This window comes from Macaca fascicularis, chromosome 2 (genome assembly GCF_037993035.2).
Source record: "Macaca fascicularis isolate 582-1 chromosome 2, T2T-MFA8v1.1".
NCBI lineage: Eukaryota > Metazoa > Chordata > Mammalia > Primates > Cercopithecidae > Macaca > Macaca fascicularis.
In genome coordinates, this window is record NC_088376.1 from 97,860,072 (window position 1) to 97,886,090 (window position 26,019).

At 39.3% G+C, this 26,019-nt stretch overlaps 1 protein-coding gene across 7 annotated transcripts; it reads right to left on the reverse strand.

Annotated features, from left to right (window-relative positions):
* Positions 1–383: 383 nt before the first annotated feature.
* Positions 384–21,442, reverse strand: TRA2B (transformer 2 beta homolog). Of its 7 annotated transcripts, XM_074031624.1 has the most exons (12): positions 20,051–20,869; positions 17,914–17,990; positions 16,311–16,358; positions 15,121–15,396; positions 10,088–10,221; positions 8,928–9,090; positions 7,287–7,475; positions 5,543–5,658; positions 4,697–4,780; positions 3,029–3,088; positions 1,953–2,026; positions 384–1,384 (listed from the first exon to the last, which is right to left on the reverse strand). In XM_074031624.1, exons 6-12 carry the CDS (start codon positions 8,958–8,960, stop codon positions 1,374–1,376), a joined length of 567 nt encoding a protein of 188 aa, XP_073887725.1. In that variant the 5' UTR covers positions 8,961–9,090; positions 10,088–10,221; positions 15,121–15,396; positions 16,311–16,358; positions 17,914–17,990; positions 20,051–20,869; the 3' UTR covers positions 384–1,373. The 7 variants fall into 7 exon arrangements, with proteins under 7 accessions (XP_073887725.1, XP_073887721.1, XP_073887724.1 ...); XM_074031620.1 differs by lacking the exons at positions 17,914–17,990; positions 20,051–20,869 and adding an exon at positions 21,253–21,442; XM_074031623.1 differs by lacking the exon at positions 16,311–16,358.
* Positions 21,443–26,019: the final 4,577 nt, after the last annotated feature.

Below are 26,019 nucleotides of genomic sequence, written 5' to 3' on the forward strand. Positions count from 1 at the left end.
ACATCATTTCATTGCTAAAGATTGTATATAAAGTGCTTCTCAAAGTACCTGAAATGTACTAGTATCTAAATGCGATAAAGGTTAGCAAGGTAACAAAAGAATCTACATATAGCAACATCTCTGCAATGGTCATGAAAATTACTTAAATACAAAAGAAAACTAAGAACATGTATTTCAAGTACCCTCAGTCTAGTTATTTACTATAACTCCATCCCCAAATGGATATCCCTCTGAATTTTTCAGGAACAGAAACAGAAATTCATCTCCCCCTCCCCAAAATAGCAAAGATACATCTCAGTCCAAAGAACACATTGCCCTAACAATTAACTACAAAAGAACTCTAACAGAACAAGAACACTTCTTTGTAAACAGCTGCACCAGCATTTTTCTTTCCATTTGCGTTTATTTAAACACAGTTCTCAAAACATTTGAGTGAAATTGGGCCTCCTTTGGTAAGCAAAGGACCTGAAAATAATATTTAAAAAATGAACAGGCAAAGTCTTCAGTTCATCCATGACACAGGTGTAGTGTTCCCTTCTCTTATCATGTACTCTGAAGCACCCAGTTTTTTCATATAGTCTAAAAGCTAGAAGAACAAGAGTATATTTGTGGTGGAATGTATTGTCACTTGCTGATAACTAGTTGAAATACCATTATCCCCTTGTAACAGCTTTTTAAGAAACAGCCTTTTAAGGCATACACTGTGTAACTCTTCGTTTCTTATTTCCTGCTATACATATTACAGATTACATAAAAGCTGACAAATCCACATTTATATAAGCATTAAGCACTGGCTGTATTTTAAGGTTTTTAGTTCTAATACTAGCAGTACAGAGTTACAGAGCAGAATTTTTAACATTTAGTTGCACTTATATAAGTATGGTATGTTTCATGGACTGGAGGAAAATGGGCATTTGTCTTTAAATTTACTACTGACAACTTAATCTGAATAGTTCTGCTAAGCATTGATATGTTAGAAAGAAAAGTAAAAATCAAACTGTTTATTGTTGCTTTTTGCCATTTGGTAGCATTTTACACAGGCTTTGATCTTCAGAATACCCTGGATTCAGTAGAAAAACCTTTTAAATGAAGTTTTGTACAATAGAAACTTCTCAGCAGTCAAAATTTAGACTGTAAAAAAATACATGCAAAACATACTTTTCTGAAAACACTTAACTTTGAACAAAGCACCGAACTACACAAATGCAGAATGAAAACAGCATTTCAACTCCACCAAAAGTAGTCATCATAAAAGGTGTAAAAGTCACCTAACTTCACTAGGCACTGTTCACTTTTTAAACAAGAGACAATAAAAAATATTGTCCACAAACAATATCCCAGCTCTAGGGCAGGTTTCAGAAAGTCTTCATGCTTTAATAGCGACCTAGGAAGAAAAGAATGAACATGCTTTAATATTAAGTGAACTAATTATCAAATATACTTTAATGCTGAGAATTTCAGAATATTCTGCCATTAAGAAATTCCTATGTACCAGACAGACCCCTCCACCCCCAAACAGAGAAAGACTTCCATGTAAGGATTACACTAGAAATGAGATAGCAATGTTGCATAACACAAATTGCTGGGAAGTATAACTCAATCTGAGAGCTAAAAGTAATCCATGTTTCTGTGCTGTCCAAAAATTTTTAAGGACTCTTGAAAAGCTACTAAAGTTACTATTTCAGTTAGAAACAACAGGAGTCTCTGAGCCTACTCTGGCTCAGGAGGCTCTCCAATTTTTCCTTCTTAAAAAATAATAGGATTCTAAGGGTTGTTTCCATAAACTTTCTTGAACCAAAAAACCATTCAGGGTGTGTGCAGAATCACAGGTATAGATAAAACTACCTGAAAGCAATCCATTATCTGCAAAAGGGAATAGTTACTTGGTGTATTTTGTCACCAGAGCAAGCCATACTACAACGATATAAACAATCATTAAGATAAAAACTTACGAGGTGAATATGATCGAGATCTGGAACGTGATCTGTATCCTCCACGACTATAGTAAGGAGAAGGTGACCGCCTTCTATAAACAAATGTCAAGATTGTCTAAGTCTCAATAATTAGACCAAACATATAAATTTATGACTATAAATACTGCCCTTTTATCAGTTCCCAAAAAAGGAAATGCTGCATGAACCTTTGATGTCTGTTTAAGTCTTGAGAATGAAGTACATTATCAGGCCCAAGTACCAAATAACTTTCAGGTCAAATAATCCTTGCTATATTTTAATCTGCTTATCTCTTAAATTTTGTGAAGTATGATTAAGAGAGGTAAAAGAAAATTCCTGGCTGGGTGTGTGGCTCACGCCTGTAATCCCAGCACTTTGGAGGCCAAGGCAGGAGTATCACTTGAGGCCAGGAGTTTGACCAGCCTGGCCAACATGGTGAAAACCTGTCTCTACTACAATACAAAAAAATTAGCTATGTGTGTGTGGTGGTGCACGCTTGTAATCCCAGCTACTTGGGAGGCAGAGACTGCAGTGAGCTGAAATTGCTCCACTGTACTCCAGCCTAGGCAACAGTGTTGTTCTGTCTCCAAAAATTAAAAATAAAAATGAGAGAAAATTCCCATACCATTCAATAATTCCAACAGCACCCTCATGAATACCCAAAACTAATTCCACAAGTACTTCAGGATTTAGCTTTGTGTAAAAAAAGCTGTTCATGTGTTATTAGATGCTTACAAAAAGCAAATAAAATGTAATACAAGAACATAATGACAAAAAAATGAGTTATTATCAGTGACTTTAACTTCACTTTAAAGTTAAAGTCACTTTAACATCACTGTACCTCATCAAGGTATAAAATGGTACCACTAAATAATAACCCATTGTAAACCCAATTAATTTTTATAAATATACAAAGATTTTACGTAGTCATTTAGTTTCCGTTAGAATATTTTCATGAACTTCAAACAGTATGATTTTGGGTATTCCACTTATAATTTACCAAAACATCAGTAGGCAAACATCTTTATGTGAAACTTTCTACTGTTGTACAGATGCTAAGTCCTCTCCTGGCGTACCTATAAATCTGATCCCTGTCTTGAGCAGCTCTCCATCCTCCTCCTCCGCCACCTCCTCCTCTGTGAAGACAGAAAGGCAACAGGCATTCCGTTTGTAAGTTTTAAAAAATGATGTCATTCATTTAGTAAAATAAAAACTTTCATACAGCATGAATGAGATGTTTCTTGCAGGTCAAGTGATTTGCCACTCTTTTTAGAAACCTGCATAGGGTTCTCTCTGGTGGCTGAAACAAGCAGTATTAGAACACAGAACATTCCTAAGTAAATGCTCTTCAAAAAAAAAAAAAAAAACACCAAACAAACAGCTTAATCTCAGTCTCAACAAATCAGTACCTTCAGTACCATTCAACAGTGATGCTTTAAATAAAAAAGGGTTTTCATGGGTGATAAAATGCTGAACAAGAATACACTTACAGACTCACTTTCAGACAATGATTAACAACTGTTAACTTCTTAAACATTACCAAATAATCCACAAAAAAGACATCCATACCTCAATACCATTATCAATGACAACAGTGGTCAATACTAACTGTATTATTTGACTTGTCAAATTACACATTTTGACAAAGCAAGGGAGGACCAAAATGTCACGATTTTACTTCATTCTTATCTTTGGAAGTATTCTCAAACGTATCTTTATTTTTAAAATATGATTGACATTTCCCTACCCAAACCCCGAAATACCAAATTTTTGGCAACAATAAAAAGCGACTTACCCTTGTCATACTAAATTAATGTCGTAAAATTATTCTCTGGACTCTTTCAAGGCATCAGTTTTACCTGCCCTCTAAGTGTACGATGCATGCATTAGATTCCAAGAAACTGCCTGAAAAGTGGTGGCTTTCCAAAATGGCTTATGAAATTTGCTTTTACAAGACTAAGACAGAGGCTATAATTTTTTTTTTTTTAAATTTTTAAGGTGGGGTCTTGCTCTGGTGGGAGGAGACTCAGATGGGAGTGTACCTGGCTCACTGCAGCTTCAATCTCCCCAGATTCCTGCCTCAATTTTTTTACAGATGGGGTCTCCCCATGCTGCCCAGGTCAGTCTCAAATTCCGGGGCTCAAGCAATCCCCCCGTCTCAGCCTATAATTCTGCTTTCATTATCTTTTTTTTTTTTTTTTTTTTAGGAGAGAGTCTCGCTCTGTTGCCCAGAGTGGAGTGCAGTGGTGCAATCTCAATTCACTGCAACCTGTCTCCCGGGTTCTAGCAATTCATCTGCCTCAGCCTTCCGAGTAGCTGGGACTACAGGCATGCACCACCATGCCCAGCTAATTTTTGTATTTTTAGTAGAGACGGGGTTCACCATGTTGGCCAGGCTGGACCTCAGGTTATCTGCCTGCCTTGGCCTCCCAAAGTATTGGGATTACAGATGTGAGCCACTGTGCCCAGCCTCATTCAATGTTTAAAAAGAATACAACATTTTATTATTAACATTATAAGTTATCATCTAAATCCCATTTATATTCTAGAATATTTGAACAGAAATCCAATTACACATTAAATTGATTAAAAGACACAGAACCTTAAAATCTGATTTACGCTTCTGCTCTGCATTTCTAGAGTAAAAGTACTAAAGCAAAGCTTTTACCAAGGGTTAAAACTTAAGCATAGTGCTGCTCTGTACACTGAGATTCAGACGTTGACCTTTCTACCTCATAACTTACCTGTATGATCTGCTATAGTAGTCCCGATCATCATAGCCCCGATCATATCCTCTGTCATAATAATCCCGACGGCGAGAGCTGCCACTATAAAGAAAAAAAGACATGACTTTTTATATCTGCTAGTAGGTCTTTTCTGACACATTAACTGGAAAATAAACATTATTCCTGTTAAAATTCTCACCTATATTGAACAAACATTGCCCTTTCCCCTGTTTCTACATAAACCTATTTTTAAAAATCTTTGGTTAAGGAGGCACACAGATCCTGCCAGATGTCAATTTGCATATCCCACATATTTCTAAGAGGAAAGAAAAACAGTATCACTTTGCTCTATTTAAGAAAATTTAGGCTGGGCGCAGTGACTCACACCTATAATCCCAGCACTTTGGGAGGCCGAGAAGGGCAGATCACAAGGTCAGGAGATTGAGAACATCCTGGCTAACATGGTGAAAACCTGTCTCTACTAAAAATACAAAAAATTAGCAGGGCATGGTGACAGGTGCCTGTAGTCCCAGCTACTCGGGAGGCTGAGGCAGGAGAACCACTTGGATCCGGGAGGCGAAGGCTACAGTGAACCGAGATTGTGCCACTGCACTCCAGCCTGGGCAACAGAGCGAGACTCCGTCTCAAAACGAAACAAAAACAAAATCAAACAACAACAAAAACAAAAAAGAAAATTTAAAAGTGCACTTGACTAAGGTTTACAGTTTTACCTGTAATAGTTAAACTTAAATCAATCAACAGTCACGTTTATGGCACAAATCTAAGTGCTGAAGACTTTCCACTAATGTGTTTCTTTGATAAGTGAACAATTACCAATTATATTTATTTTGAAAATAAACTTACTAAGTAGGTCTCCCCATGTAAATTCCTGGTGTTGGTGTATGGGGTCTTTTTGTTATAGAGAAATCAACTCTGATCCTACGCCCATCAAGTTCCATTCCATTGGCACGTTCTTTAGCCTTCAAAAGATAAATAAATTGTTATATACATCCTGAACAAAGCCACTAATTATCCCATGGCTGAGTAAGGTCCCACTGCACACCTCAGTTAGGTGCATTAAGTTATCTTCATGTTAGCCAGAACATAAGGTCTACAACTTACAATGTGTTGTTCCCTCCACTAAATGTTCATTTGTAAAAGCTACTCATAAAAACGTGAAGCAATTATTTTACCTAACTATAATCCTGACAGTATTTCCAGCTCCAAAGCAGCACACAATTGGCAAATTACAGCCTGTAGGTCAAATCTGGCCAGCTGGCTGTCTCTGTATAACCCATAAGCTAAGAATTTAAATAACTAGGGGGAAAAAATAGTATTTCATGACAAGTGAAGAAACACACGGATTCCAAATTCCAGTGCCCCAAAATAATCTTTTATTGGAATAGGGCCCCACTCATTTATCTGGCTGCTGTTGGGTTAAAACAGCAGAGTTAAATAGTTGTGACTGAGATCCTATGATTCATGAAACCTGAACATATTATTTAACCCTTGAAGTTTTCTTAGCCCTTCTCTGGAAGCCAAAAGCTAAGACTGAAGCAAAGTCTTAAGTACATATAGTTCCTTTTCCCAGAGTCCGTATTAACAGCATACATTTAAAAAATAAAAATAACCCATTTCGAACACATTAAAGTTTATTCATAATTTGAGGAAACATCCTTTTACCTAAATAGAATTAAAATTTCTAATTCCAATACTATGCTATCTTCCAGTTCAGATGTTCAAGCTAGTGTTTATGCCCCAGAGAGTTTCTGGCACTAGAGATTAAGATAAAATTTATGCTATTTTCTGAGAGCTGTGACCCTACTGCAAAAATTTAATTAGGAAATGGGTGAACTCAAGCGAATCCTACTTACACCTTTGGCATCTCAATTTTTCCTAAAATGAAGCTGTGTATTTTAAGAGGTCTCTCCAAATCTTACAATTCCACAAAGTCACTCATTGTAACCAGCTGCATTCAGCTTTTAATTGTTCCATTAGTAGGTTACCCCTTTAAAAATTTGTTTAAAAAATTTTTAATTTCCATAAAGACCTACTTAAAGTGATTTTACCTGGAGCTCAATTCCTAATCTCAACATTGACTATCAGAGAGCTTGTCATTAAGTGTTTCTCAGTTTTTCCTCTTCTCTATACTTGGAGACGACTTTAGCTACCATCCTTTCTGTACCTGAAGTCTGAATTTCTTAAATGGGATCTAGCCTCACATATCTTGACTCCTATATTCTGCCTCAAGTCAAAATCCAAATATGACATCATTCACTTGCCAAAAAAGGAACATAACTTTGCTTTTGGTTATTTTCGACTCTAGAATGTAAACTCAATGTAAACAATGACTACATATCCTGGTGGAATTGGGGTATAGTTGACCCCAGTAGGTGGCAACTAATAAAGTAGGTGGTAGGACCAACTTCCCCAAGTTATACAAAATTTTCTGTTATTGTGCAGGTATCTCAGTCTCCACAAGAGGCTGGAGAAAAAGTTCGAAGTATTATTGACTTGTCCTTGTCCCTATCCTAGCAACTGGTCACTGGTACTTGGTGTTAACAACAGAACTGGTGGTTTACAAAGGAACAGGTCGACTTTTACTTACTTCCTTGGCATCATCTACATTTTCAAAATATACAAAGGCAAATCCTCTTGAACGCCTAGACTGCTGGTCATACACAATAGACACATCGGCAATGGGACCATATTTAGAGAACACTTCTCTTAGATCTCTTTCTGTGGTGTACAAGCTCAGCCCAAATACTCCAAGACAACAGTTAGGATCAGGATTTGCCTAGGGAAAAAAAAATTTTTTAAACTTTGGAAAGTTGTCATAAAATCAAAGTTTTTAAAAAAGGGAGCTATATACTAGCCAAAATGTCACTAACAAGAAAATTACGTAATAATTAGACCAAATACCACTTGGAAATTACAAAATTACAGCAAGTACTATAAGCATTTTTGGGAATGGGTAGGAAAAATGCAAAAGAAAAAATTTCAACCTTAGAATTAAATGGGGAAACAATCCCTCGTGCTGGTGACAAGCAACCTGCATCTTTCCTTCTATGAATGTACTCTGAGAAAAATCCACATATTCATAACATGACACACAAGGATAACTGGAACCACAGAGTCCATCAGCTAGAAAAAATTTTAATGTTGACACACTTTCCATTCAATAAAATGCTCTGAATTGATGAGCATGTATGGGTTGATTTTTCAAGAAACACAATGCACAAGTGTATGTACATAAATGAAGCCCAAGGGGATGTGTACCAAACCATTTTACAGGTCATAAACAGCTTGCAATCATAAGAAACAAGAGTTGGCCAGGTGCAGTGGCTCATGCTTGTAATCCAAACACTCTGGGAGGCCAAGGCTGGTGGACTGCTTGATGCTCAGGAGAGTTTTGAGACTAGCCTGGGCAACACAGAGACCCCACGTCTATAAAAATACAAGAAGTAACTGGGTGTGATGGTGCATGCCTGTAGTCCTAGCTACCCAGGAGGCTGAGGTGAGCGGATCGCTTAAGCCTGGAAGGTAGGATGCAGTAAGCTGAAATTGCACCACTGCGCTCCAGACTGGGTGACAGAGTGAGGTCCTGTCTCAAAAAAAGATGACAGAGGAAAGAATAAAGAGTGAACCATATGTTGATAACATTCCAGATGCTGTGATGAATTTACCTAAAGATTCCATTTATTTCATAAACTAACAATTTACTAGGGAAAAATTCTACTCTACTGTAAAAACATTAAGTCCCCCCGCATCCTCCTCCTAAACCACTTGGATTATACAATGAAATCACAATAAATATCTCATTTGAAGTCTTTCATGAAATGTAAAAAACACCTTAACAACACCAAAAAGAAATTAGCTTCAAATTAAATGAGAAAGTTAGGAGAGCATCTAATTGGGTTTATGCAGCCTGGAAAAAAAGAGTAACGTTAGCATACAACTATATTTTGAACTAATGTGCTAATACTATAGTACAGTATAGTAATGCACAGTGGGAAGTTTCTTTTGATGGGCTAAGGAGTTACATCATCACTGTGTCAGTATTATGCTTAAATGACAGGTAGCCCAAACGCAGACCCCTTCATGAAGATTAACTTAAAAGACAGTCTCAAAACACTAAAAAGTTCACTCAGGCACCCACTGCTAAAGCTCTATTGTCAAAATCAGCTCTAACTTTAAGAAAAAGTAAATTTAGGCAATTCACTGCTTCAAAACCAGTTTTTCGCCTTACCCGATTCCCAACATGACGCCTGCGAGTAGACATGGGAGAATGGCTGTGGCTGTGCCGTCTACGATAATCTCGACTGTAAGACCTGCTACGTGATCTTCTATGGGAGCGGGAGCGAGACCGTGACCGGGTATAATGCCTTCGGGAGCTTCTTCTGGATCTAGACCTGCAAGACAAAGACACCTCCCTAAGGTTACGATTGACAACAGATACTATCTTCTTTAAGTTTATTAATCTATTCTAAAGTTAAACTGCAAAAGAGGGAACAATCCAGGTATATGCTAACATGGTTACCAACTTAATAGGATCAATACTTTTCTTCTCTAATTATTAAGTCATTTCAACTTTGCTAGGAAGCGTTCTAAAAACCACAAGCTCTCCTCCAGTATTTCTTCCAATTAAAGACACATTACTTATCTTTTGCAAATCAAGGCATGCAGTATTTTACTAAGTTGGCTTGTGCCTATCTTTCCCCCTCAGAAAACCATTTCTCTACTTTTCTGTCTCCCATTATGCCCATCATTAACTTAATACAGTAACAAAATCACAAGTATTCCCCAGCAGTTAAAAACAAAAACAAAAAAATCGAGTGGCTCTTGACTAACTAGAGTGACTCTAAGTTGTCATCGAAACCAGGACACATTTAAGAAAAGGGGTGCTGTTAATTATGCCTGACCACAGGCATAAACTGGTATTGTCCCAGGCAAACCAGGATGTGTATATATATAGCCTACTCTTCACCAACATTTAAAAAAAAAAAAAAAGCGCACCACGTATATACTTATTTATCAAGAATTGCAATTACTGAAAGCCAGTGTTCTGCAGTCTATTTGCCATACTAATAAGCAATTTACTTACATTCAGTAAATCCTCACAACCACCCTGAAGAACTGGTACTGTATTTCTAATTTGCCTTTTATAAAGAAGCTAATGCTGAAAGGTTATATAATCTGCCCAAACCAACAAAAATAGAGAACCCTGACTCCAAAAGCCCAGGCTCTTAACCGCTTTTAGTCTTGCCTCCCAGAACTTAAGTTCACTTCTAGTGCCAATATTTAATAGGCCAACAAATAATCTAACCGTCTCTAACTTCCTGGTTTACAAAACACGCACCAATTTCAGAGCTAAGAGTAACGAGGAAATCTCAAGACAGTCTTTCTTACCTAGATTCAGATCTGGACCTGGACTTTGATCTGGAACGCCTGGAATCTTCCTTGGAGCGAGACCTTGCAGGGGTATGCCTTGCAGATTTCCCCGATCCGTGAGCACTTCCACTTCTGGAAGCAGAACGGGATTCCTACACGTAGATGTTAAAAGTTTAATTTGCACACTTTCTGGGCAACTTTAAAAACAAATAAGCTGCTGTGAGATAAATGGCGAGGGACAGCAATCCCCTTCCAAGATAAGAAAATATAGGTAAGGGCAGGAACTGAGTATACCTGGTGTTTATAGTTTCATTGCTCCAAATGACATAAGTCAATTAACTTGTCCTTTCTTCCACCTTTTTGGAGCAGGGATAAGAATTATTTGACCCCACTTCCTTCAGAAAGGGGTGCCAAAGTCAAGCAGTTAAGGGAACTGTCCAAGGACTGTGTTTCAGAATGTTACTCCATAAAGACTAGGGTGAGACGGAACCTTATTAACTATGACACCTATACTTTATACCTATTTCAATCAAGTTGCAATCAATAAAACAAACCCTATAAAATTTATATAATTTACTTAAAAAAATAGACCTTGACCTTTCAAGTTATTATTTGTAATTCAGTGATAAAAGAGATAAAGATGATGATCTCAGTTTCAAATCCTAGAGAAAGGTAGAAACCTAGTGGAAAGCAAAGGCTAGCGTGAAAGACACTAAACCCTGTAAAACCCTATTGCATCTAACCATGGTGGGAGGCTCCCTAAAAAACTGAAAGCAACCAGATGGAGCTACAACAGAACAGCGAACTACACACAAATAAGAGTAGAGAAGATATCAGAGATCCTTCACAGTTTCTCCAGCTAAATGGAGATAAGCCAGGGCAAACTTATGGGAAACCAGGAATTAACCTAACTTACCTAGTTAACTTAAGCACACATTAAAACCAGGGCAGCTAAATCAGGAGCTCCTAATCTAGGGCCCAGGAAGTGAAAGAGGATAGAAACTACATACAAAAGCCAAAGCTTTCCCAGTCAAAATTGGGATTGGCTGGCATGTTAAGGGGTGGGGGGGATCTGTAATGAAAATAGCAAAGGAATGGCTAACCAGGACAACTAGGTCATCAACGAGTTAAAGACACATAGTCAGAATTAATCAACAAAAGGTATATTAAGTAATGAAATGAAGGAAAAGTTCTGCCAAGGCACCAAAACAGCAGATGAGGAAGGGACAGAACCTACTTACTCCTCATCAGTCTGATAGGTAAAATTACCAAATAAGGCAACCTTTATTTTAGGTTATCCAACTTAGACAAAGTAAAGCCTGGTGAGCCTTTCTACTCAAGAGAGCAGAAATAGCAAGACTCAAAAGGAAGCAGTATTACGATAAGTCACTATATGGCATGAATCAAAGGTGAAGCTTCCACATAAAATTTAATCACAGGAGATTTCCTTGTGTGATACATCTTCAGAGTATTCTGGACATTCTTGAAAGGATAGAAGATAGAGGATTATTTTAAATTACACCTCAAAACACTTTAGAAGATAGTTTTGTGGTTTACAGCATAATGGAGAAAATTTGGATGATCCTTTGATGCTCAGGGAAAAAATGTATAATGTAACACAGAAGAGACAAATTAAGGTTTCAGGTTTAACAGAGAAGGAAAGGCTAACTCATCCAGTAAAATGAGTTCAGGTCTTTAGGCCCAGACGACTCTAGAAACGTTCAAATGACTTCAAGGCCATTATAAAACATTGGTGAGGTGACATGAAACGTGACAGCCTTTCCTCTCTACCTCCCTCCATGAGTGACTGTAAAGAGATTAAAAGAAAAATGATACCCTTCTTTATTAGTGAGGACAGCTGCCTTTAACATCAAGAAATGGTTAAAGGATGTAGTGATGCTCTGGGGATTCCAATAAATAATCCCTTGGAGTTCCCTATCAAGTATTCTGAAGACTCAAAAATGAGGGTGTAGTTTTTGCTACTTTTACCACAGGCAAAAATTAATACAGGTGAGAAAATAGAAATGGGGAACCCAAAAGTTGCTAAACGCCTATTTACTCCAACACTAGAAAGATTACCTCAATGGAAGTGAAAGCAGAATATGGATGTTTCACATTAAGTTAAAAGACTACCAATAAAGTAACTGTAGTTAACAGAAATCAGTCGGCCCAGGAATCTGAGTATAAAGGAAGAATGGGTCAAGTCAAGGTCCTCTTTAATAAGCTCCTGGCTTTATTTAACAGAAAAGCTTTTATTCTAAGCTAAGATGCTTCAGCAGCCTGTCCACTGAGGGAAGAGATACTACTCCTAACCTAGAAAATAAGACTTAATGAAGTTTTCTCCTTAAATTCCAGCAGATCACAGATATAATATTTGGGAAACCACAGTTTTCACTCAGCCTCCAAAACTAACGGACTACACAGATACATTTTGTAAGCAATCATTTCTTAGGCCAGGAATAACGGAAATACCAGAATGCAAAGGCTTCCTTTTCTATACTGACACGTGTTTGGGACAGCACCTAAACGTCTCCACCTTTATCAGGGATATTTTCTTAAAAAAGTTAAAGCCTTCTGAAGTTATTTTGGCCATTTAACTGGCTGGGAAATACATATGCAAGGGAATAAAGCAAGCTTGTCTACAAAAAATAAGACCTAAAATTAGCACCCAAATCGAAAGCATAATGTTAACTTTAAATATTAATGCAGACAGGCAAATCTGTAAAACCAGTTGAGGAAGCCCCTAAATCTAAGGATACTTCAAATTCCACTGTTAGGGCTGACACGGTCAACACATTAAAACCACACCAAGAGACAGAACTGGACACCACTGCCTCACAAAAAGGGACCATGAACCGAAAATTAGCATGAATAAAGCCAAAATTTCCCTGAAAAATGCTCAGGGAATCAATCAAGCTCTCACAGACTGGATCTCAGCCACATCCTAACACAAAACCTGCAGGGAATACATCAAGTAAAAATACAGCACACTTAGCCTTCCAACAAAATAATCTACATCTCCCTATTCTGAGAACAGCAACCACCTTACAAAAACGTATTTGAAAGAAGGAATCACCATCCAATCCCTGTATTATTTTAAAAACTGAATATAGTTTATTAGATTTAAAACAGTGGCTCATAAACACAGGTATGCACTAAACGTCTATAGCATTTTCAAATACAAGAACTCTGAACTGGAGTCTGTTTTTAGGTGGCCTGGAATTGGGCATCTGCATCTCTTAAAACACTGTGTTTATCATACTAGTTAAGTCTGGCTTACTTGACTTAGTCAACTTCAGAAGTTACATGCTTCCTACTGATTTTTTTCTCTTGGCAAAGGTTACCTTCCTGAAACGCTGTCATCCCGACTTCCTTGCTTTGACTCCCCCTAGCATTAATCAGACCTCTGATTTAAGGTGGTCTTTCACACACTGCCTGTTCTTAGGAACAGAAGCCGGCCTTCTCTTCATCTTCCCTATGGTCCGAGGAGGAGACATACTAGGACCCACAGATGCTTTGGTCAAGGGGGAAAACAAAAACAAATGGACACAATGGTCCACTAGCAATGTTTTCTCACCTTAAGTCTATCCAGCTTGGGTCATAACCGGATTCCAAATTGCTTTCTTTCCTTTAGTGGGCTGGGGGTTAAGAGGTATTTTCCTCTTTTGCACCCCAAGGACCTGTCAGGTTTCTTCATAAAAGAATCCATGGGCTTGGAATTAAAATGTAATATTCGTTCACATCACTTTTACCTCAGCTTCCTGCCTGCTCTTTGAGTAATTTGGAACATAAAAGTAACATTTATGTTATCATTAGTTTATCTATGGCAAGAAATTTGACAAAGGAACGCAAAACTTCTTATGAGAAAATTTTCTTCTGCTTGCAAGATACAGAAATAAACAGGCCTGAAAGCATCAGAAAATGGATTCTCTAAGAAATGCCATTTAAGTCACTTTCTCCAAGAGCATGAAGACCTGACAACTCTCAGAGAAAGTTTATTTTCAGGAAGAACTGTATGAGATGATACCCTTGGCATTCTCAATTGGGTAGAAAACTGTTGGCTGGCTACTACTGGATATTATTTTGATATGTGTACTTGTCTCATCCAACTGAGAGTAACAACATTACAACAATCACTTGACCCTTCTACTCAGCTAAAATAAAACACACAGAAAAGGAAGAGACAGCTTTTTGGTTGAATTTCTCAGTAAGTGGTAGGGATGGGTAACCAGAATAAAGCTACTTTGTAACCTGTACCTCTAATATCACAGTAACTAAATGTTGATAGCAGAAAAGGAGAAATAGGAATGAAAGCATCTGCCACTACTGCAATTTGCATTAGCTATTCTGTTCACTCATGTGACCCACCTCTTCTAAGGGGAAGCTACTGTATTTTATCAGTAACCCTAGTCAATCAGCTGGAATAGGCATTAAACAGAAACAGAATTTGAAAAACCATCCCTGTGTATTTAGCAAATATGCATCTTAAATTTAGGGCCCAAATGCTCATAGATTTCCACTACTGCCATATAAAAAACTAACACACTAATGCCAAAGAGAACTATTTTATTCAATGCTTTGTTTGGATTTTGGGGGTTTGGTTCCATAACCATCTTGGTGACATTCTTTTGAAAATCGTTTAACAGAAAATATTCTACTACACATTGCTCAGTACTGAAGGAAAGAGATCAGTGCAATCTAAGAGTCCAGGGAGGTGGCAAAGACCACTAGTTCCAACCCTGGAGGTATTCACTCATGCCCCAGGACCAGCAACATTAGATAGGTAAAATGTTTATCTAGAGAGGACAACATGAAGCCCACTGTTACCCATGCTGGAGAGCTCATTGCTGCCTGGTGCTTGACTACTAAATATTGTTTTTTAAAAATTGCATTTCAATCATTTGACTAAGCAGTTAAAATCAGAATTACCTAATTTAAACGTTTCCCCTGGAAGGCACTTCTTTACCCTGTATATATTTTCTTCTATTAAACAAATAATGCATGCATGTTTAGCAAAATATACAGGGACACATAAACAGACTAGTAATTACTTAGCGTAGTGCTTTCTGATTCCAGATTACTTCTTATCTTAACTTCATTTTTATTTCTTTTCTTCATTCTTCCGTTTCAAATTCTGACTTCTTTCATCTTCCCCACTTCACACAAATTGCTCAATATTCTACAAGTGGGACTTCTGGTCTGATAATTAGCATGCATTCTTTCTTTTATTTTTTCAAATTTCAGCTTCACTTATTCCTGAGCTTCAAATACTCATTTATAAAACTTGTCAAATGACGACTTCCGCATTTTCCTTCTTCAACATTAACCTTAATAGAAAAAGAACAGGATGAAGAATATTTTAAAACTCCAGGATAAAATCCAGTGCCAAAACTGAAACTAGAAAAAAAAAATCCCTTTGTTGATTTGGATTAAAAAAGAAACTAGAATATGCAGCTCAAAAAACTGAAACTACATAGTTTTCTGCTGGTTCTAGAATATATGGTAATCAATCTCATTTCTCTACTCCAAATAGATTTATCATGCTTAAATTGAATGTGAAGTGCGCCACTGAACATTTACTGTTCATTTAACATTTTAAGAACTATTACATTTCACACTTCTTATTATATTCAATAGAAAATAGGTTAAGTGTCAAAAGCACACCTCTAGTCAAAAAGTGACACATTAATACATAAGTGCAAGAAAGGAAAGCACGGACAATTCATTTGTACGATGACAAAGGCTCAGGGTTGAAGAGGTTTACAGTATTGTGACTTGTCTAGGTAGGATAAAGAAACGTATTTAGCGTCACACACTTTTGTTCTGTATTTGAGTTCTGTAGAAAGACGGTGTCAAGGAACCTGACAATTTGGAACTGAAGTGTAACCCACCCCCTGGAAAAGCTGCTCTAGTGATATTTTATAGTATGAATCACAAAAAGACAAAATCAAGTCAACCACCTACAATATGCCAGTAGCTATGAAGGAAAGCAGAACAAACTTGAATCCAACACTGGTATTTTCAGAGTTTTGTTGTACATTTTCCCCCTCAATGAAGAAAATATTAAGTCTTCTGGGTGTCCAAAGGAGAAATACTACTTTAAAAGGTGGCACTATTAAAATTATAGCTCACCTCAAATAATTAAAAAGATTGAATTTAGATGATGTCTAAATGTCTGAACACGATAAACAAAATAAAATAAATACTGCCTCCATATTTATTTTGAAATCATACATTTCACCTTGATGATCTTTCATTTGTCAATTATTTCCTCTCCTAGTTTTTCCTCCTGAAAAAAATGTAAGGCTTTGTTAAAAAAATTGCAAGTCTTTATACCTATCTGGGCATAAAGACAACCATTGTTAACCTGGCAAGTGCTGGGATGTCTTTCCTAACAAAAGGATAATTTCCAGTCTAGTTTTAAAGTCAATTATTGTTTAATCCAAAAATTTTAAAATACATTTTTATTTAAGGGAGTTACAGTAATTGGTTTTCTTTAAATATCCATCACTAAAATGCAATGGGAAATGTTTTCTGGCAGCACAAATGTAATCGTGGAATCAGAATGCCCAAGCAGGTTTCCTTAGGGCCTCCTAAAAGTTCGATACAAATAGGGCACTTAGATGCAGAAGATACAGGAATAGAGGCCATAGCTGTAGCTATCACAACTGTTTCCAATATGGATACCTTCCCGCTGTTATTTCATTGCCCCTTCCTAACCTGATTCCTTCTCTTATAGTCTAAAAACAAAACCATTACTAAATTAATATAAATATTAGATTTATTTCAACTCAGCTAAGTTCGAGTGGCTACTTTATAAAACCAGAAGACCAACTATTGGGCTAATGTTATATACATTTAGTTAAGAGATCCTAGTTAGAAATAAACAGAAACTTGTCCTATCAACACATTTTTGTTAAAATGTTTCTAGGGGATACAACTGGAATCCATTTAACATTAAACATGCACAAACTCATTAAGTTAAGCGACAAGGCAGTATTTTAAAAATTGGGAGGGATGGGGCAAAGAAAAACTAATTAATCCTGTTATGGAAAGGTCAATGCTCATATCAATATATTAAGGACAAAATGTCTACCAGAAGGGTGAATGGATAGATAAAATCCTCAAAAACTGGAGAATAGTGTCTGGAAAAAACCATCACCTGAAATTAGTTGTAGGCCCGTGCTTACAAAAACTCTCTTGCAAATATAGCACAGACTCTTAAATTTACATTCATAAAACATTCAGTACTCCCCAACAAAAGTATTAAGTATCTTTTGACTTTTCAGAAGACTGCCTTTTAACCTAATTTCTAACCACAAAAATTAAAGAGAAAAAGGGGCCCCTCATCCAAACTGTCACATAACAATCTACGTTGATAACATCAATCTCAGTGTAACCTCCAAAACCCAATTCAAAGCAGAGATTTTGGGGGAATTTCAAGACTGTAATTTGCTATGGTGAAGAACTTGCTTTGGCTTGCAGTTTAAAAACAATACTAAGTGATTTCAATATCTAATTCTACATATCCCACACCCCCAAATACTAACATGGGTCAAAACACTTAAAATTCCAAACATCAGTCACCATGCCTTGTTAACAGTCGCATATGTAAAAACACTAATCAACATAAAACATAACGCTAAGGCTCAATAAATATACACAACTGTAGCTCTGTCCTAGTCCTGGGCAAAATAACTATGAAAGCATTAATGTTTACCACCTAGATTTGAGTTTCGTTGTAGAGAAAGAAGGAAAAAAGGCTGTGCAAGGCAAATCCCATTAACACTTCCCCCACCACCTAAATTCCTCTTCAACCTTTTGGCAAAACCAGTGGTACTTACCTTATAAAATCACTTGTAATGTCAGCTTGAAAATGTCACGTTCTAGTTCCAGACAATATCCACAATATTAAAGCATTCTTGTTTAAAACCAAGAAAAAAAAATATTTCAACCTGGTTTCAAGAGACTGATAAACCTAACCAGACTCACAACAATACAATTTCCTATTTGACAGTTCAATCCTTTAAAGGAATTTGGTGAGATGGCTACAATTCTTTAGAAAGAAGTAGATTCAGAGATGTTTTGAAAATTAGAATTTAGAGTTCAGGAGCTAAAACCAAGGAATACAAAAAGACATCCCAAGATTAAGCAGAAGAAGAGAAAAACTGCAGAATTTGAAAGGCAGTTTGATGGGCTGGTGTCCAGATGCTGCTATTCATCTCTAATGATAAAGATAATGTGCCTATGTTGCAAACACATCGGTTCTACAAAAATTAATAGCCAGTATTCTATCAGAGTATCTGCTGGGTCAAAACATTTTCTTTAACATCTAGTGCATACATCAGTATCTCCTTAGTTTTTGGATTCCTTTAGTAAACACTCACAGAAACTCGTTACAATGTTGAGGGGGTCAGAACATTACACCGAGTGCCAGACCAACATACAAATCTCACACACCCTACACGCTGTGACCACTATTGGGCTCTAAAGATTACCCTGCACTTCTAAACTTGCTATCAACTTTTTATTTAAGTTCTTGTAATTGTGACTTAACGGCTAGGAGTGCCTCTCTTTGCAAAGAAAGGGTGCTAGTCAACCCCTTTACAAAATGCAAGCAATTTGGGGGGAAGAGGCTTGAATCTGGAGATGAAAATGAGATCTTACTTTTGAAAGTGGTTTGGCTAGATCAGGTTAAGTCTGCTAATTAGACCCCTATAGACAGATTTTAGTGTAAATCTATTACCTTTGAGATGGGGGAATAAATCCCACAGACCAACAAGGGATGAGGGACACACCAGTTCTTTAAATGTTATTATATCCACCCAAATATATTCTACTGAGTAACCAAACTGAGAATAATTTATCCTACACACCCAACCTTATAGGGGAGGGACACAACAACAAACTCCTAGTCACTGGAAAAGGTGGGGCACAGAGGGGTGGTACTGTCTTGGATTAGAGACAGATAAATAAGGGAGAATCTCACTGATTTGAAGAGATTAGTGATTTACATTAAGACCCAGTCCAGAAGCCTGGAGTTGAATGACACTCATTTTTCTGGCTCCAGAGAAGCATCATACAGGCATGTCTAAGATTAAACTGTTCCACTGAGCTTTATGGTTTTCCCAAGCTTGCTTTGGAAGCTTGGACACGTGTTTGATTCAGGTGTATTCCAACCCTTAAAGGTTCCAATTGGAACACAAACACACAAACACCAAACACAACAATATGGAAGTACTTCACAACTTTTAAGTTTAGAGATCTCGGCCAGAAAGCGAAGACTCACGTAATAAAATAATTTCAATTTTTATCACATTAAGTTAACCTCCCTCTCACAATTCAAAGACTGTGAAAAACACAATGTACTTTTACTAGTAAAAAGATAACCAATCAGAAAATTTCAAATTTTCTCGACCCGAGTCTCAAACTGGAACCCAGTTTCAATTGTTTCCTTTCTCATGTAAAATATACTAATGAACTCTTTGGGCAATTTTCCATTCTCAAGCTTTCTTCACGTGTATTCAACCGAGAGCTCCTTTAGTCAGAAGCCAGTCATTTTGTATTTCCGAAGGAGTACAAAAGTACTCAGTAATTGTTCTGTTTAATAACAAAAGACTTTATGACTAGTTTTAACAGATTCAACTGCCAAAGAACAGAAGTCACGACTTTTTAACAACTTTTGAGCTCAATCCCAACTTTGTTACCCAAGAAAGCAAGAACTTAAAAAAAAAAATCTGTAACACTCGTGACGTTGCAGTCAGTCAGCTCAGGGAAAAACATAAAAAACTAAAAACTCTATGCTCTTCCGAATATGTAAACGCAAGGCTTGATTAGCTCAAACCAAATTAAGCAGTTTGGGCTCCAAAATTACACAGGAAACTCACGCTTCATCACTGAAAGTTTCTTCCTAAAATACTCTAACGAATCATCTAAAATCTTAATCAAAAGTTTGCTAAGACATTTAATAATCTTATTTACCTGATAAATCATATTCAGATCTTAAGGTAGCTCTACCAACAAGGGGAAACTTAGGTAACAATTTTTTTTTAAAGCACAAATTATTCCCGTAACAGCCTCAAAAATCAATTTCTATGGTGCTTTGCTATTACCCTTCTAACAGATTTCTCTTAATTCTAGCAAGCCTCGTATCTTCGCACCATTCAATGCTTTCCGAATCTAATACCCAGAGCCTCACAGACCAGCTACGTATGCTTCTTAAATCCTAGAACTGTCTTGTTCCTGCAATTCAGTTTAACCCTCACTAAACACCTTTAAAAGGTGGAAACTTAAGGGAAGGAAAAGTGTACCCAACACACGCTGTGGTTCTAAGTATTAGAACGCCTCAAAACAAAGGAAATAACGGCGCCGTAAATTGTTGCCCGCCAATTTCTCCTTCACAATCCCGTGGAAAAGCGATGTCCACAAAATCATCTTAGCGATTTTGTGGTCTGTCCTAACAGAATACTGATACAGACTTTTGCCTGGGAAGCCCTTTATCAGAGAAAAGCGCTTCATTTAGGCCAAACACAAAGCCCTCACGCAATCCCCTCCACCTAACGGGCCCAAACTTAGTCGGCCTCAGATTAGCTTTCATCTTAAGAGGCCCCAAGGACATCCCAGACTCCGTCCTTTCCGTGGAGGCAAAGACGGTCCTTCGTTAACTTAAACACCTGCCCAAAGACCCCAAAGAACGTCGTCTGTCTCATTCCACCCCACCACGCGACCTTATGAAGCGCGGCCCGCGGCGGGTCGAGCCCGCGTTGCCGCGCGGCTCCTCCGCCATTTTGTGCCTCTGGCAGCGCGCCCAGCCCGCCAGCCCAAGATGGCTGCGGCGGACCTTCGCAGGAGAGCAACGCCGAAATAAGATATCGTTCCCCTCCCCCAACACCGCGGGGACGCAGCGGCCATTTTCGTCTTCCCCCGCTTATAACGGGAAAAACGGCCGTCTCAGGCAGAAGCCACATAAACCCGCCGGTGGCCTCCCTCCTTCACGACCAACGGCACTAAGCCACTATCCACAAGGGCTTTTTTTGGTTAAAAGCTGTCTCCCTTGCCTGCCCTCCCGGCTTCAGACTTCGGAGCCTAAAACGCCTCTGCCTCCTGGCCCGAGGCTGATGGGCCTAGAAAAAGATGCAAGGAGCTAGGACCACACAGCCGCCCCCTACAGCAGCTCTACGTACCCGCTCGCCGTAGTTCTGCTCGCCGCTGTCGCTCATGACTCCTGGCTGCTGTCGCCGGTCGATGTGCTTCAATCGAAGCTGCCAACCTCTTGCACCTTCTTTAAGGAGGCTCCGCCGCAGCCCCGCACGACGCGCCGGTCGCCCAGCAGCTCAGAGCCGAACCGCTCCGCACCGCCTCCGCACGGGCTCTAACTCTACCGGATGTGACGCGGCCCTCCTTAGCCAGGCTCCTCCCCTCCCAGAAACGCGCGCTTTCTTGGCCTCGCCCCTCCTCCCTCTGCCTTTCCTCTCCAGCAGTAGCGCGTCCCGCACAGGAAGTGACGTGACCCCGCCCCTCGCAGGGCCCCACCCCCGTTCCCGGGCCTCTATGAGGCGGGAAAGCTGCCGTGTCAGTTGGCCGCTGTGGTGGGCGCCACGGGGCCACGGTGATGTCACCAGTCACTTCTGAATCCCTTCTAGAACTTTCCAGGGAACCTGTCGACATTGCAGGGAGGGAGGAGATGCTGTTTTCCCCAATCTCAATACCTTTCTCCGCCTTATTAGTTTCTCGTTTTGTGTCTTTTCTTTGTTAGAGAAGTGAATGTTCGTACACTGGGTTCTTCATTTTGTCTTACTTGTAGATATTTCCTTCCTGCATACGTCTTCGTTTAAAAAAGGTCAGATCGGCCGGGCGTGGTGGCTCACGCCTGTAATCCCAGCACTTTGAGAGGCCTAGGTGGGCGGATCACAAGGTCAGGAGTGCCAGACCAGCCTGGCCAATATGGTGAAACCCCGTCTCTACTAAAGATACAAAAAAAATTAGCCAGGAGTGGCGGCGCATGCCTGTAATCCCAGCCACTCAGGAGGCTGAGGCAGGAGAATCGCTTGAACCCGGGAGGCGGAGGTTGCAGTGAGCCAAAATCGCGCCACTGCACTGCAGCCTGGGCGACAGAGCGAGACTCCCGTTAAAAAAAAAAAAAAATTAAAAAAGGTAAGATCGTGATACACAGGAATCAGACACAATATCTATTCTGAAGTTAAGAAATAATATGCTAGAACCGTTAAACACAATTACAAACTGTAAGTGCTAGAGGCATGTACAACTACAGGGGTGTCACAAGGAGGGAACATTAATTCTGCCATTATGTAAGAGAATATGTTGGATTATAGTGAGAAGAGCCAAAGCCCAAGTTGGATACTTTTTTTTTTGAGACGGAGTCTCGCTTTGTCGCTCAGACTGGAGTGCAACGGCACGATCTCGGCTCACCGCAACATCCGCCTCCTGGGTTCAAGTGATTCTCCTGCCTCAACCTCTGGAGCAGCTGGAATAACAGGCACCCGCCACCACACCAGGCTAATTTTTTGTATTTTTTATAGAGACGGAGTTTCACCATATTGGCCAGGCTGGTCTGGAACTCCTGGACTCAAGCCATCCTCCCACCTCGGCCTCGCAAAGTGTTGGGATTTACAGGCGTGAGCCACTGCCCCCAACCCCCAAGTCGGATACTTAATTCCTCTACACTTCAGTCTCCTCATCCATTGAAAAGGTGGTACCTGGCTGATGAGGCACTTTGATACTGGTAAAGGGCCATTTTATTTTATTATTTATTTATTTATTTATTTATTTTGAGACAGTCTCGCTCTATCGCCCAGGCTAGAGTGCCCTGGCTCATTGCAATCTCCGCCTGCCTCCCAATCTCAAGTGATCCTCCTGCCTCAACCCCATATCCCCAACTCCTGTTTTTTTTTTTTTTTAAAACAGCTTTATTGAGCTATAACTCACCTAGTATGCAATTCCCTTATTTAAAGTGTACAATTCAAATGGCTTTTATTCACAGAATTGTGCAACCATCACCACAATTTTAGAACAGTCTCGTCACATTAAGAAAAGAAACACTCATTAATAATCATTTTGCATCCCTCCTCCTCTCCACTCCTCACAACCCTCCCAGTCTTAGGCAATCACAAATCTTTCTTTCTCAATAGATTAACCTATTCAGGATATTTTATATGAGTGGAATCATATAATACATATCTTTTGTAACTGGCTTCCTTAGCATACCTTTTCACGGTTCAACCATGTTGTAAAATGTACTACTATTTCATTCTTTTTCATTGTCAAGTTATATTCAATTGTATGGATATATCACATTTTATTTATCCATCATTTAATAGACATTTGGATGGTTTCCATTTTTTAACTTATGAATAATCCTGCTGTAAACATTCATGTGCAAATTTTTGTACGAGCACATGTTTTTAGTTCTCTTAGGTATATACCTAGGAATGGAATTGCTGGATTGTATAGTAACCCTACGGTTAATCTAGGGGGAAACTGCCAAACTGTTTTCCACGGTGGCTGCATTCATTTTACATTTCACGCTGCCACCAGCAGTGTATGTGGCTTCTAATTTCTCCACATCCTCACCAATACTTGTTATATTGCATTAAAAAAAATATAACCACTCTAGTGGGTGTAAAGTGGTATCTCAGTGTGGTTTTGATTTGCATTTCCCTAGCGATAATGATAATGCTTTCATGTGTTTATTGGTGATTTGTAGATCTTTGGAGAAACTAATATTCTGATGATTTGCCCATTTTTAATTGAGTTATTTATCTTTTTATTATTGAGTTATAAGGGCTTGCAATTTGGCTCTTGGTTGGTGTAAAATAGTCATCGGGAACAGAATTAGTATTTGAGGTACCTGAGACCCAGAGATTTGGTGATGACTCAAGTGTTAAGTGACTAAATAACTTTTTTTTTTGTTGAGACGGAGTCTCGCTCTGTGGCCCAGGCTGGAGTGCGGCGGCGCCATCTCGGCTCACTGCAAGCTCCGCCTCCCGGATTCACGCCATTCTCCTGCCTCAGCCTCCCGAGTAGCTGGAACTACAGGCGCCCGCCACCGCACACGGCTAATTTTTTGTATTTTTAGTAGAGACGGGGTTTCACGGTGGTCTCGATCTCCTGACCTCGTGATCCGCCCGCCTCTGCCTCCCAAAGTGCTGGGATTACAGGCGCGAACCGCCGCTCCGCTAACTAAATAACTTTTGAATGAGCTGTGCCCTTTTCCTGAGTGAGAACACCTGTAATCCCAACACACACCTAAACCTGGACTTCTACTCATATCTCTGGCCTTATCTTACTTTTTGGTTTAGATTAGATCTCTTGTTTATACATTCTTGTGGCACCCCTTGACATTCATATTACGACTATCATTAAAGAATAATAATTATATAATTATTCTATTTTCATTATTATTTCTTTGCGTGGTTTTTTTTTTTTTTTTTTTTTTTTGAGATGGATTCTCTCTCTGGTGCCCAGGCTGGAGTGCAGTGATGCTATCTTGGCTCACTGCAAACTCTGCCTCCTGGGTTCAAGTAATTCTCCTGCCTCAGCCTCCGGAGTAGCTGGGACTACAGGCGCGTGCCACCACGCCCAGCTAATTTTTGTGTTTTTAGTAGAGACAGGGTTTCACCGTGTTAGCCAGGATGGTCTCGATCTCCTGACCTCATGATCCATCCGCCTCAGCCTCTGCACTCCAGCCTGGGCCACAGAGCGAGACTCCGTCTCAACAAAAAAAAAAGTTATTTAGTCACTTAACACTTGAGTCATCACCAAATCTCTGGGTCTCAGGTACCTCAAATACTAATTCTGTTCCGGACGACTATTTTACACCAACCAAGAGCCAAATTGCAAGCCCTTATAACTCAATAATAAAATCCCAAAGTGTTAGGATTACAGGCGTGAGCCACTGCGCTCAGCCCTATTTTCATTATTTCTGTGATTATGGCTTTTATGTCTGTCTTCCCCACTAGATAGTAAGTTCCTTAAGGGTAGGGCCGGTGCCTGTTTTGACCACTGCCTTATATGTGGTTGGCTGGCACACAGTAAGCCTTTAGTAGTACTTGTTGAGTGATTAAAATAAAGCAACGTATGAATTTAGAATTGATTGGGTAGGCATCAGGGTGCCTTTAGAAGTCCCTGAGCAGGAGACTAACTTGCTAAAAGTAGGCAAGATTGTCCCCGCAAAGGTAGGGAGGTCAGGCTGGAGGTCTTGTGTCATTCATATCTGTGTCTCCAGCATCTAGCACAGGGCCATGCTGTTGAATGAGTGGCCATGTAGGATATGCATCCAGTATTGTAAATATGAGGCAGTGAGGATTAGATTCCCAAGGCAGCAAGAATGAGGACTAAGGAGGGAGTAAAGAGACTGTGAAAGGGTGGGCTTGACTGGCCAATGTGATAGGAATATGGGGAAAGGGATAGTCAGAAATGACTGTAAAATCTTTGAGCCCTAGGCTGGGCGAGGTGGCTCACATCTGTAATCCCAGCACTTTGGGAGGCTGAGGCAGGTGGATCACCTGAGGTCAGGAGTTCGAGACCAGCCTGGCCAACATGGTGAAACCCCGTCTCTACTAAAAATACAAAAATTAGCTGGGCGTGGTGGCGGGCACCTGTAATCCCAGCTACTCAGGAGGCTGAGGCAGGATAATCGCTTGAACTTGGGTGGTGGAGGTTGCAGTGAGCCAAGATCACACCACTGCACTCCAGCCTAGGTGACAGAGTGAGACTCCATCTCAAAGAACAAAAACAACAACAAAAATTTCTAGTCCTGGTAGGGGAGATATATACAGGAGAAAATAATGCACGCAATTGGGAATGCTATCTAACAGACTTACTCCTGTAGCTCAGAGCCAAGCCAGAGGCTGCACTCAAATTTGTTGTTGTCTCCCTCCAGAGTCATAGTCTCTCTCCTCCAACATCTCTTGTTTAATTTTCAGCTTCTG